General features: G+C 26.4%; 1 protein-coding gene across 2 annotated transcripts in view; it reads right to left on the bottom strand.

Annotated features, from left to right (window-relative positions):
* Positions 1 to 4403: 4403 nt before the first annotated feature.
* The window catches only part of LOC106681344 (facilitated trehalose transporter Tret1), a 90329-nt gene continuing 80367 nt past the window's right edge, over positions 4404 to 14365 (bottom strand). Inside the window, exon 6 of one of the 2 annotated variants that reach the window (XM_014421619.2) lies at positions 4404 to 4702. In XM_014421619.2, the coding sequence (XP_014277105.1) occupies positions 4678 to 4702 (25 nt within the window). In that variant the 3' untranslated portion in view covers positions 4404 to 4677. Of the gene's footprint in view, positions 4703 to 8624; positions 14324 to 14365 lie in introns of those variants that run through there. The other variant, XM_014421618.2, reaches the window with a different exon arrangement.

Raw genomic sequence — 14365 nt, 5'->3', positions numbered from 1 at the left:
GTTAAAAGGAAGAAATACTTCGATGAACAGATAAGTTAAAGAAAATAATTTAATAAATAAATAAGTTAAGGGAATACATAAATTAAAACACAATGAATAATCTCAGAGCTACTTGCCATGCAGGTGATGTGTATGATCCCCAGGAAGTCCAAAATAACATTTTCTGCCTAAATCGCTGTATCCTCGATGCTAACCTAGTGGTACAAGAGTTCAAGAGAAGAATAAAGGCAGTTATCTCACCCCGATTTCTGATTACATTAATGAAAACTATGTATAATTAATAGTCAAAATTGATGAGTCTGCCAAGTACAGATAGGGGGGATAAAAAATGGCGGCTGTTTTAAAGCGATAAAAAAAAACTAATTTTTCATTCGGAGCTCTATAACTTAAAAAATAGGAACAACACAAGCAGACCTAAGAGAACGTCATTTAAATAAGAGTAAATTTTCTAAAGTATGAGCCCTAAAAGTTATTTACGTTGAATTGTTCTCGAGATATAGCTTTTTAAAAAGTAACATTTCATAAAAATGTTGTATGGAACGTACTGAAAGATCAGTAGTTAATAAATTTATTTTGAGAAATCTATATCTCAGGAACTATGAGACATACAGATGTCTATTAGAACTCAAATTAAAGCTAGTTTAATGAGCTATAAAGTAGTATATGACGTTTATTTTCGTAAAAGAAATAGTTTTCATTAAGTTTGCTAAAATAAATTGATTTATAGTTGTTCAGTCAAATTTTCATTTGCCAAATTTATATTCATAAGTGAAAAACTACTACCCCTACGAAGATAAGTGTCATAAACTACTTTATAGTAAGTTAAATTTCCTTTATTTTGAGTGTTAGCAGACATATGTGCGTCTTATGGGTCTAGAGATATATTTTTTAAAAAATTAAACATTTTATATGAACAACTAGAAATTAACATTTTGTGAGTTTATTTTTTCAAATATCATAAAAACTACTACTACAAACATAAACATAATCAACTATTTTATAATAAATTTAAATAGCTTTAATTTTAGAGCAGACAGACATCTGTACTTCTAATGGTTTCTGAAATAAAGTTTTTCATAAATCAAACTTATTGTCCGGACAACTATAAATCAATTTATTTTAGCAAATATCATGAAAACTACTATTATTACGAAGATAAAGGTTTTAAACTATCTTTAATTTGATTGCTAATAGACATCTGTACATCACATGGTTTCTGAGATATAGATTTCTCAAAATAAATTAACTAACTACTGATATCTAAGTACATTTTTATGAAATGTTGATTTTTAAAAGGCTATATCACGAGAACTATTGAACGTAAATAGCTCTATTAGGGCTAATATATCAGAAAATTTACTCTTCTTTAAATAATGTTATTTTAGATTTTCTAGTGTTGTTGGTAATTTTTAAGATATAGAGCTCCGAATGAAACATTAATGTTTTTTTTTTTCCGTTTTGAAACAGCCGCCATTTTTATTCCCCATACCCATACTTGGCAGACTCATCAGTTTTGACTAGTAATTATACATAGTTTTCAATTAAGTAATCAAAAATTGGGGTGAAATAACTGCCTTTTTTTCTTCCCGGCTTTTGTACAATAAGCTGCTGATTCTCCAGGTTCGTTTTCCCCCCTTTCTGGCATACAGTGGGGGTAAAGGGGGAGTTATCACAGGCCGTCATATCGTAATCTTACCACAGTATAAAAGTCGCCTTTTCATTCCGTGGGGTCGCAATGAAAGAAAGGTACAGAATCGAACCGGCGCCGTTGCAGTTTCCAGAATGCTATGGTTACGCCTTAACACACTAGCTGTCAATACATACCTAAGAATTTTTCTGAAAATTAAGTAAATACTAGAAATAATAACAATTATAGAATAAGGTATTAGATCCAATGCTGTGGTTCCAGTGATGATAGTCACCTTTGAAAATTGCTAATCTACAGAATGGAAGTGTGAAAACGATAATGCAACACTGTAATAAAACAGAAAATTTCAAAAGTTGCTATTTTACTGGCCTAAAATATTTTACATTTTTAAAATTATTCTAAAATAAATTAATAGTAATATATTTAGAAAAGAAAATAGATATTTGTAAAACTTACTTCGAACTACATGGTACCATATCTTTTCAATCGTTTACCAGTAGAAAATAAATGTATCAATCAAAAACGAAATATTTTAATGGGAATTTTCTTAATTCTATGATTCTTAATAACTCATTTTGATTCACCAAATAACCTAACCTGCTTGTATTTTTCCTTTATTCCACTTAATGATATATTGTATTACGATTAAAATTAATTATATATGTGTATATGAGTTTAATGATATATATTATTTATTCAGATATATTTAGATTATTGTTGTATCCTTTAGTTGCTCCTTAGTTTTAATGCTTCTTGTATTCTTATTTTTAATCAAATTCACTCCATTGTTATTAGCTCATTTTTATAGATTCACTAATTGTAAATTTGTATCATTATTATTCACTTCATAAGTTCATTTTATTATTTGTATTATTATTTATTTTTTGTTTAGTTTAATCTCATTTTAGTGTTGGGTTAATTGAATTATTAGTTTTATCACTAGAAATCAATTCTTATTACAGCTTATAAATTGTAGTAAATTTAATAATTTAATTATGTCTATCATGTTATGTTATTTTGGAACCGAACGATAGATGCAGTCATCTGGTTGGATCATATTGGATGTATCTTTCTGAATAAAGAAACATAAAATTGGAGAATTTAGGAAAGAAATAGTTGAAGTTGAAAGTATTCGTATATAAATATTTCTTTTATTTGTCACGAATAATTCCATCATTCCTTTATTAAAAATAAAATACTTTTCATAATATTTATCTTTTAAAATTGTATCATAAATTAATTATTCAAAATTATCAGCCGGAAACATGTTGTTAGTACAATTTATTTTTATTATATTAAATTGCTCATTAAACTTTTATTAATTCCTAGTAGAGGAACTTTTGGCATCTAATATATATTAAGGATGATTGTATATTGAATAAACTAATTTTTATGTCAATGACAAAGAAATTTAGTCCCATTCCATGGTAATAAATCATTTTAAGTTTTATAAAATAGAAACACAGCGTTTTCTGACTTGATCTTCCCGATTTTTATATTTTCAGACAGCTGCTCTACAGGATCAATATTCAGTGACTCTGAGAAGTTACATATTTTATTACATTATAGAGCAGCCGTTCCCAAACATTTTTTACCACAGCACCCTTTTAGTACTAAACAAAATTCTCAATACCCTTGTTGGGCTACATAAAATCAAGGCACCACTGTAGAGCTAAAAAAATATGCAAAACTATCCTCAGAGCAGTTGAATATGTAGGAATATAAGAAAATACACTTCAAGATAAATTTCTGAACACACTAAGTTTTGCAATTTAATTTTAAAATTTTTTATGTTTTTTTTCAAGTATTTTAAGGAGGAGTTTATCTCTTCTTCATTCCCCTGGCTTCTTCGTGGTATATGTTTTTGATCTTTGTCCTTCTGAAAAATTGTAATTACCTTTTTTTTACAAAATTGTCAGCTCAATTTGTGAGCATTCTTTTTAAATTGTCAACATCATTGATTTATATGATACTATCTATAAATTCAGGATTGAAGTATTGTTTATTAAATAATTATCCAAATATTTAATTAACAATAATAATCCAAAAAATCAGTAATTGGACACTCAAAGCCAGGTTTGTATGATAGTAGCTCAATTGTGATAAGCTACAATCATACAACCCTGGCTTTGAGTGACTGGGTATTACACTTTTCGTTTCCATAGTGTTAATTCGATTGTGTTTCACTTATCTTTACTCTGTATTGGGGATGCTAGGTTGAAAAGGAATTTTGATTAATTAAACTACTATTTGTAAATGGAATAATGTATTTTAATTAAAAATTTAATTACTTATTGGATTTTTATTGTTTATTAAATATTTGTATAAATTAAGAGTTAGTTCTGTTCATTGGTTACAGCCTATATATAAAGGTCACCAAAATTGCTTTATTTTTTATTTATCAATTCATGATATATATCTGCATGTTGATGGTAAAGTTTTCTTTACCCAGTTGTTACCAATTTGGGGTTACTTCAAATTTGTATAAATTAAATTATTATTAATTTACCTAAAAATTAAGATATCTATTCCCAAACCAATCGGAGGAACAGACGGGTGGTCATACGCTTTAAAAAAAATGTTAATATTAAATAATGAGCATACTTTTTTCAGAGACAAACATCTATTCAAACTACTCTCCTTCAAATTTATAGAAATGTGATATATTGTATTTTACTTCCGAGTTACAGACTTAAAGAATTAAGTTAAAAGTGATACAAAATATGAAAGAAAACAAGTCGAGCCTGAGGTAACAATATTCTTTATTCTTTGATCTTAAACATAATGATTGCTTATTAAACTTTTTTTACTATTATTTACAAATTCAGAAATCAACATTTTGTTGCAGTTGTTAGAATTAAAACTTTTTATTCTCAAATGTAGTATTTTTTTTTTTTATACTGCATCCATATTTTTCTTCTTAATGCCCTTCTTCGTACCAAAGCTACTCCTCCTCATCTTAGTTTCATAATCCCAGTCATGTTTGGGATTCTCTATTTTTCCTGCATCATCCCTTTGATATTTATCCATTATTTCTCAGGTAAATTCACAATCCTAGAAATCATATAAAAATGATATAATAATTTTTCAATTTTCCTGCATGTTTTATAACTTATGATAAGCATAATATATAGAAATGATATCATATTTTTAATTAGTTTCTCTTTATTAATTTATGATGCCACACAATCAAAAAGTAAATAAACTAAAATATTAGTACTAAAAAAATAAATAAATTAATACTAAAAGGAGAAGATGGTCCTGTTGGATAAGGAACTTAATAAAATTAAAAATATATCAATGGTTGACTTCACAGATGTATTTTCTAATCATTGCTGGTGAGAACTTTCTCCCCCTACAACTTTAATGTTTAAAAAAAAAATGGAGAAATCACCGCAAATATAAAAAAAAAAAAATTGAATAAAAAAATAATCATGTATTTAAATACCTACTTTTTCTGACCCTGATAAATAAAGCATTCATTTTTTTCTATAATATAAATGGATATTAGAATCATAATAATTGTAATGTTATTAAAAATACAACTTTATTATCTTTGCCATTAAACAGGCAAAATCATATATTTTTTCTACATTTAATTTGCTAGTTCTAATGATAAGCAACAAATCATATTATATAATCATATTTTATTATAACTTCTTATATTTTGAATATTATTTAATTATATATTTTTATCAAACACCAATTTAATCGTTTTCCGCTTCACTCACTATAATTTGACATCTGATATTTTCACTAACTCTGATGAGTTAAAAAACAAAACAAAAGAGAATTGATTAATAATAAACAAACAGAGGCTTTAAAAAAAAATTCTTTTAATTATTAAATTTGCATATACAACTGTTAGGATGACCATATCTATAAATAATACAGAAATAATAATTGTATTAAAGAAATAATAATATGAAGTCTGCAATTTTTAATTGGCTTTAGTACATTTTATTTATTCTTACTACTTTTTTTATTTTATTATTGTATTAATGAATTTTTCTTTTACTTATAATTATTTTTTTATTCTTACAAGTAGGTTGGTCGATGTAAAACATGTCATAATCTTACAACAGGAGATCATAACACAAAAAAAAAGGAATCCTTCCCCACTGGAACCGCCCAGCTAAGAATCCTGGGGACCAACGTTCCTATATCACTTTTGAAATATTTGATTAAAATGGGAAGAGTAGACTTTAAGATAGTTTAATCTAGCAATATTTAAAAAGCACCTGAGATTGAAAAACGGCATGAAACAGCACATGTGAGCCGTACTTTTTTGGATCTTATAGAATTTAGTTTTACAGTTGATAACAAGATATTAACAGATGTAAGGGAAAATTTTATGGTCTCATGTAAAAAATAATTTAGGATTTGTTCGCTTCCTTCAATTTCGATTTATTGAATATCATTTATATAGTGTATTATTTTTTTAACAAATTATAAATACTTAGAACATTTGTGAAGTTGATCAACACTATATTTTTAATTTAAAATTTTTGTTTCAAAACATTCAGATGTTATTTATAACTATTATTTTTACTACTATTTATAGTTTTCTTATAGCTTTTTTTTCTTTCTGTATAACTAATATATTTCATTTTGTATTCTTCCATGAATTTTATCTTTATTTTATCACATTCTTTTTAGTCCTTGTAGAAGATCTTCAATGTTAGTCAAAACATTGCCATTAAGTACTTATTCACTAACTTTTATCCTTTCTTTCTTTCTATATATATCCACACACACAAACATATATATGAGTGGGTAACTCATTGGTAAGGCAATAGACTGCTACTTCCAAGGACTTCGGTTCGAATCCGCCTCATCCGTTTAGTCAGCCCAATGGATTCGGGAGCCCTCTTGGGTCCACCCAGCCTTATAAAGTGGGTGCCCTTAATTGGGTAAAAAATCTGGCAGTTGAGTATGATTTTGACCAAATTACCTTCTTGCACAACAGTTAGTCTAGTAACAGTTTATATATATATATTTTTTTAATTGACATCTACTTTTATTGTTATTGCAGTACATCATTAAAATTTATTATAAAACTAATATAAATATTAAACATAAATGTAAAATTATTACTGATGGATTGTAATACTGATACATTTTAATATCTAAAGGTATTTTAAGATACTAAGTATGTTCCAGTCGAGAACGTTTATTCGATATAATCTTATGTGATAAATTAAAAAAAAAAACTTGTTTTTTTTTTCTGTATTGTAAAACAGAATGATCCCCATTACTGTCTGTTACTAAAGTAATGTCAAATTTAATTAGGAGATGTTTTTATAATTGAACTCTTCCCATTTTAAGCTAATATTTCAGAAGTGATATAGGGGCGTCTCTCTCCGGGGGTTTAGCGGGGCGGGTCCGGCGGGGAAGGATTGCATTTTTATTTGTGTTATGATCTCCTCTTGTGATATTGTGACATGTATATATATATATTAATTTCACTAAAAGATTTTAGTATTAATTTATGTTTTTTTCTATGAATTAATTTCCTAAAAGCAGATGGAACATTCATTTTGTGACAAAAAAAAATATATAGCTCTTAACACAAAGTTTTAATCTTTTTTTTACATTTTCCTAAATGTGTGGAACATTTATTTATTTTATTTTTTAAACATAATATTTATTTTATAAAATATTTGAATAATTTCTTTTAAAATATTTCAGCATCAAATCTTTTAATCAGGGATTTCTGGTACCTGATAAGATGTTTTTTTCTTTATCGTGAAAGATAATTTCTTAGAAATCTTTAGCATTACATAATTTACATTATATTTCAATCTAATAATAGTATCTCTGTTCATTTGGGTCTGGTTTATGTTCTATTAATGTATTTGCTTTTTTTATCTGCTAACTAAATTTTTCACAATGTGCCATTAACTTCAAAATTTTATTTAAATATCTTTGGGCTCTGTTTTTTTTTTTATATATTTTTATTTTTAAAATAAATTTTCACATTTCTGAAATTGAAACCAAGTATACAATTAGAATTAAACGATTTTTATTTTGTGTTTTATAAGCTACATTTGTACATTTCAAGACTTTTGAATTCCCCACTAAGACTCAAGACATCATTGCCTTCTTATATTATAGCACTAGTAAAATGTCAATGTGGCTTATGAAACATAATTGCACAAACCTGTTTTTGCTAATTTGGGTTCAATTATATCTGTTCCTATTGAAAATTAATTAAAGTATATTTTCAAGCCTTTCCATTTCTACTTTAAATTAGTGACATTATAAAAAGGCCCTTTAATTTTAGCTTGTGAATGGAGAGTTGAGCTTTCTGAATTCTAGTAATTGATTAATATTGTTTTAGTTTTTATTGAATATAAAATAAAGTAAAAGTTGGTTGTTGGGTGCTGTCACAAAATAAAACTCACTGTGTATAATTATAATATATTCTTTAATTAAATTTGATTACTAATCATTTAATTTAAAATTATATTATTTGTGTACAATATTATTGCTATTATATATAATATATGTTTGTAATAGCATAACATGTAATAAAATATGTCTTGTATAAAAACATTTTTTCCACAGTTATAACTATGTTAGTATAGGGGGAAGAAGGTGATGAGTGATACATTTTTTTTTCTCAAACAATTTTATTAAATATATCTTTTATGTACATTAAAATAAAAACAATTAATAAATTATTTATAAATAGATTGATCACAGACTAAAGTTATATCTAGTATAATGTTGCAGAACTAGGGTAAATATGACACACTAAAGTCAAAAAAGAATGACAAATACAATTTTAACTATTATCAAATATGTACATTTATTTATCTTTTATGTTATCAAATAATAATTGACATGGACACTATTTTTTTCTTTCTTCTTTTGTTTATCAATAACAATGCTAGGCTGTATTGGTTGTAGTCAATTCAAATATTAAAAAAAAATAATAAAAAATAAACTGAAAAACAGTTATTTAAAAAAAAAAAAAAAAAAAGATGCCACCAAACTTAAAAAGTACTCAATTTTCAAATTTATTTCAGATGCTTAAATGTTTTTACTAGGGTCAATATATGACTTGTAATTTTCCTTCACTTTAAAAATTCCCCCTGAATATGAAAGTTTCCCTCCCCCTTTCCGTAGAAGTAAAGGGCCCATTTCTCTTCCCTATATACCATGTCGGGGCTGGCATAAACAACAATAAGGAAAGCTGGGATATTGTTTCCTCAGGCGGATAACAAGAATAAAACCGAAGCTTACTCAGAACAAAGCTTGTAACCGATCAAATTAAAAAAAGTGGAAAAAATATATCACTAATATTTAAAGATTAATTTTCTGTTGCAATATATATTTCAATAACAATTAATTAATTACTAAAAATCAAACATTTCTTAAACAAATTTTTTTTTTCAATAATTATATTTTTGAATTTATTAGTTATTACATAATCGATTTAAAATACCAATAGGTTAAATAACTACATTAAAATAATCTGCAACTATTTTCGAAAGTATTGTGAGACTGTGATATTTTTTTTTTTTTCTGTCCTTTATTGAAAATATAAAAATATTAATATATACCTGTTTATAAATATATATCTATATAATGGTGCCCCTCCTTTGTCATATGGCATTATAAGGGGTTCGGCTAGGTCTGCTGAGGGTGGGGGTTACAAAATTGGCCCAGGAGCCGCTGGCCGAGGGGGTACAAAGAACGGCTCCACTGTGGGTTAAGATGGGTTAAGATGAATTCAGGCTATGAGACTGTGATATTGAAAACTGAGATTATTCTTGATATTGGCCAGGTTAGTAAAATAAATTAATAAAAAAGTTGTAATTACAATGAATTAATTTATTATTTTGAAAATGTATTCATAAATGTTATAAATGAAAATAATTTTACATTGATGGTATAATATGTTCGTGCAGTGGATTATTTTTTTTTAATGTTGAAAAAATAATTAATTGATTTTTGAATAAATTTTAAGTCTGCTCGGAACAAAGCTCATAACTGATCAAATTAGAAAAGTGGAAACAAATACATCACTAATATATAAATATTAATTTTCTGTTTAAATATATATTTCATTAAAAATCAAACCTTTAAACGATTATTTTTTTTTAAATTATGATTATGAATTTATTATTTATTACATAGTCAATTTCAAATACAAATAGGATAGATAACTACATTAAATTGTTCATACTAGCATATGTTTTAGAAAATACTGTGTGGGTGTGAAATTGAAAATTGAGATTATCTTGATGTCGGCCAGGTTGGCTGATGCATAAGGTGTGTTGAATAAATTGATAAAATAGTTTAAGTGAATAATACTGTTTTATTCATTTTTTCTAATTGTTAAATCAAAGCCTACTCAGAACAAAACTAATTACTAAAGAGATTAAAAAAAAATATTTCATTAGATTTAAACATTATTTTTTAGTAGAAATAAACATTTTAATAACAATTATAAAATTTCTGAAAAGGTTTTTTTGTTCAAAAATTCTGAATATGAATTTATTAGTTATTACATAATCAATTTCAAATACACATAGATTAAATGACTACATTAAATTTGAATTGGGCATAATAGCTGTTTTAAAAAGTATTGTGAGGATGTGAAATTGAAAATTGAGATTATACTTGATAATGTGCAGGTGTGCCGAAACTTTGAATATGTAAAATAAATCAATAAAAAGATTGAAGATAAAATGATATAATTTAATATAATTGATTATTAGTTTCTTATTACTTTGAAATATTGTTTGTTTTAAATGAAAATTATTTTACAATGCTGGAGAATATTTTTATTAAGTGAATATTTATTTTTTCTAATTGTTAAATCGAAGTCTACTCAGAACAGAATTTATTATGGAATAGATTGAAAAACTTGAAAAAATATTTCATTAATATTTAAACATTAATTTTCTAGTAAAATACATATTTTAATAACATTATTAAAGCAATAAAAATAAAACAGTTCTTAAACAATATTTTTTCAAAAATAATGATTACGAATTTATTAATTATTACATGATCATCTCGAATTGGTTAAATAACTACTTCAATTAGACTTGGACACAATAGCCTGCAACTGTTTTAAAAATTATTGTGAGGCTGTGAAGTTGAAAATTGAGATTATCCTTGATAAAGTGTAGGCTAGCGAAACTTTGAATATGTAAAATAAATTTATAAAAAAATTGAAGCTAAAATAATCTTATTTATTGTAATTGGTTATTATTTTTTTATTATTTTGAAATATTATTTGATTCAAATAAAAAGTTATTTTTCAATGTAGAGATAATCCCTTCATGAAGTGGATTATTTTTTTTAATGGTCTAATCGACTTTGTTTTTAAGTATTTTATACTATGTAAAATTAGTAATTAAACCTTTTAATTAGGATTAAAATGTTGCAGGAAAAATCTGTTTTGTATATTTCTTACAATCCAGCATTCTAAGAAATCCAATATTTGAAAGTTAATTAAATTTCATCCTATTCGGGAAGAATGTCTCATTTAATTTTAAAATACCGAAAGGTTGGCAAGTTGGAAGGACTTGGCTCGGAGATAAGAGGACTTAGGTTGAGATAAAGATATGAGGGAAGGCGGGGGGAGTGTTTTACTACTTCTGCGTATAAAACTTTCTTCCTTATACCTTTCTCTCTTGTCAACCTGCAGAAATTGAATTTTAAAAATTCTGGTGTAAAAAAGTACTGTTTTTTGTTTATACGTTTAATATCCTCCGTCCCACGGTCTAAAAATATTGACATTCCTCGTCTTACCGATGAACTAACATCAAGTAAAGTATTCAACTTCCTAAACTGAAATTTTTCCTTATTTTTTTTTATAAAATAACCTATCTGCTTGTAACAATCGTAATTATTATTTAAATGTTTTAAATTTAAATGACAAAAAGCTTTGAAGGAAAAAAATATATGTATAAATGTTTCAAAATGGTCAAAATTCATTTAGTACAATTTAACTAAATAAGATAGTATAGATAATTAGAGAACAATTTTTTTAACCTTCTTTTCCTACAATGATACTGTGATATTATTTTTTAAATCGTGTTTTAGACTTTTACAGTAATATAAAATAAATCAAATTACAACTTTCCCAGTTTTTTTTTTTTTAGTTGAGATCTTATTTACAAGACATTAGGGGATGTCGACAAAACTGTTAAGCGCCCCTCTCTCCCTAGATTGAACATTATGTTCTCTCTCATGATGTATGTCGCACATCTCTGACGATGAATTGACATAAACATTCCCCCACTAGTACTTGTAACAGAAGAACCATTTGTTATTTTAATGTTTGGTTGCCTTACTCTAAAATCAAGCCTTTGTTCTTTCGCCACTACAATTCTCACCAGGCGATGTAACTCAATTTTTAGTTCAACATCATTTTATAATTCTACCAATGATCCTAAAACGACCAGAAACCAGCTTTACATATAAAGAATTTGCAAAAACGGTGTAAGGAAACGGAATTAATATTCGGCTTAAGAATCAAAAAAAGAAATACAGAAAAGCCGAAATTATCGAATTAAATTTGTGGCTGTAGACCAGCGTTGTTTATTTACAATACACATATTATAAAATTGTATATATGTATATATAGTTGACCGTAAAAATTGATATATAAGAAGATGGTCAGGGTTGCGGTCAAAAGAGAAACAAAAATAGTTTACAACTATTTCAGGGCTAAAAAGATAGAAAAAAAAAAGAAAACTGAGAATAGTACAACAATAAGATACAATAAGGTAATTTAGGAAGGAAAACATAAAATAGTATCAGTATAAAATAAACTTGAATAAACAATAAGAATAAAAATAAGTAACAAGGGCAAGAGTAAAATTTTTTTTAAAATACGTAAAATATACAGTTAAAAAAGTACAGGAGATGTACATAAAACAAAAACAATACGGAGAAGAAAAGAAAAAAAAAGTAGAGATTAAATAAACGTCTTGGAAGAATAATTATAAATAAAAAAATAATTATGATATTAAAATGATAATAAATGAGGAAAGAACAAGTCAAGACAACCTACCTGTTCAAAGCGAACGGTTGAACAGAAGGCGATAATAAAACGGAAGCGTGGAGGAGTGGGGAGGAGGTGGCCAGCCATTTAACGGCTATATTTCTATTTCAAATTCGTCGCGTACACAGGAAGTAGTCATAAAGATATGACGAAAAATGAATTCTCAGTTTTCTTTTTTTTTTTGTATCTTTTTAGCCCCTGATGGAGCCCTAGTGTGGGGCGAAACGTCGGAGAATAAATAGTTGTAAACTATTTTTGTTTCTCTTTAGACCGCAACCCTGACCATCTTCTTATATGTTATAAAATTATACGATCAATTTATTGGAAGATTTTATAAACTATAAACAATATTTAATTTATTTTTAAAATTTTAATTCTCATTTAATGTTCTAAAATTGTTTTAATAGAAGATATTTTAGTTTAATAGCGTGCCTTTTTCATAATCATAATTCAAATTACATTTTGTATTATTTCTTTTTTTTTAGTTAATTTTTATCTCAAAATATGATCGACTATAGTGATATAGCACTATTGTTGTAATAGCAAGCAATACAGCCTGTTAATTCTAAATTAACAAAATTATATTTTTACATTTATTTATGTTCAATAACGTATTAATAATATATACATTGATAATAACGTATTTAAGTATATATTATTATAGATATATCACAAAAATACTATATTAAAACGTTATTAACTATAAATATCACAATAAATAATAATTCCAAATTTCGAACTAGCATGATAAAATTATTTTATTTCACTGCATATAGTGATTATTGCTTGGACAATTAAAATTTAATTTATTTGTTATTGTATTTTTTCATATTTACATACAACATATTCTTTATTAGTAGAATCTTAGCGTATTCGTATTTTATAACTATGAAGTGGTAAATAATTTTCTGACGTACACTGGCGCCAAACACCAATTGGAACATAACTGCTCTAGCATGGAATGTGCCTTCATAATTTATATCAACACGAAACGCATTGATGAAATATTAGTTCATTTATGATGCAACTGTGGGCAGTCACTAGGATGTGTCCCAAGGATCGGCCAAATTAATGTATTTTTTTAAAATTTAAATTATAATAAGTCAGATTAAGATTTAAAATATATCGACTATCGGTCGAATAACAAAGGTCTAAAATTCATTACCGATAGTAATCTGAAAATAGATTACTGGAGAATTTGGAATGGCCCTCGAAACGTTGAGGAAAAATAAATAAAAAATAGAGACAACAAAAGTGAAAAAAAAATCTGAAGTATTAATACGTAATACTTGATTCGACAATAAAAATAAAAATAAAAGAATCTAGTTTCCTATGTACATAAAGAAAAATACCATACTATATTAACAACGTGAAACACTGGGCCAGAATTTCACGTTATTTGCGTTTGAGGGATGCCTCTGAATCACATTTGGCTTACTTATTATTTATTCGTTGAATTTAAAAATAATTAGCCATTTAATAGTAAGTAATGATAAATTATTATTGTAAATCGGATGGTCGAGCGTGTTAAGCCACAAACTTGTCATTCTCGTGTCAAAAGCGGTACCAGTTCGATTCGACCCTGGGAAGCTTGACTTTCATTTCGTGGCTCACGGAATTCCGTAAAAATAGGATGCTTACACCTAAAACAAAAATTGCTTACACACAAACTAAAATTTTAAAAT

This window comes from Halyomorpha halys, unplaced genomic scaffold (assembly GCF_000696795.3).
Source record: "Halyomorpha halys isolate HHAL.00 unplaced genomic scaffold, Hhal_1.1 Scaffold328.1, whole genome shotgun sequence".
Taxonomy (NCBI): Eukaryota; Metazoa; Arthropoda; class Insecta; order Hemiptera; family Pentatomidae; genus Halyomorpha; species Halyomorpha halys.
This window is presented reverse-complemented; position numbering and strand designations above follow the sequence as displayed.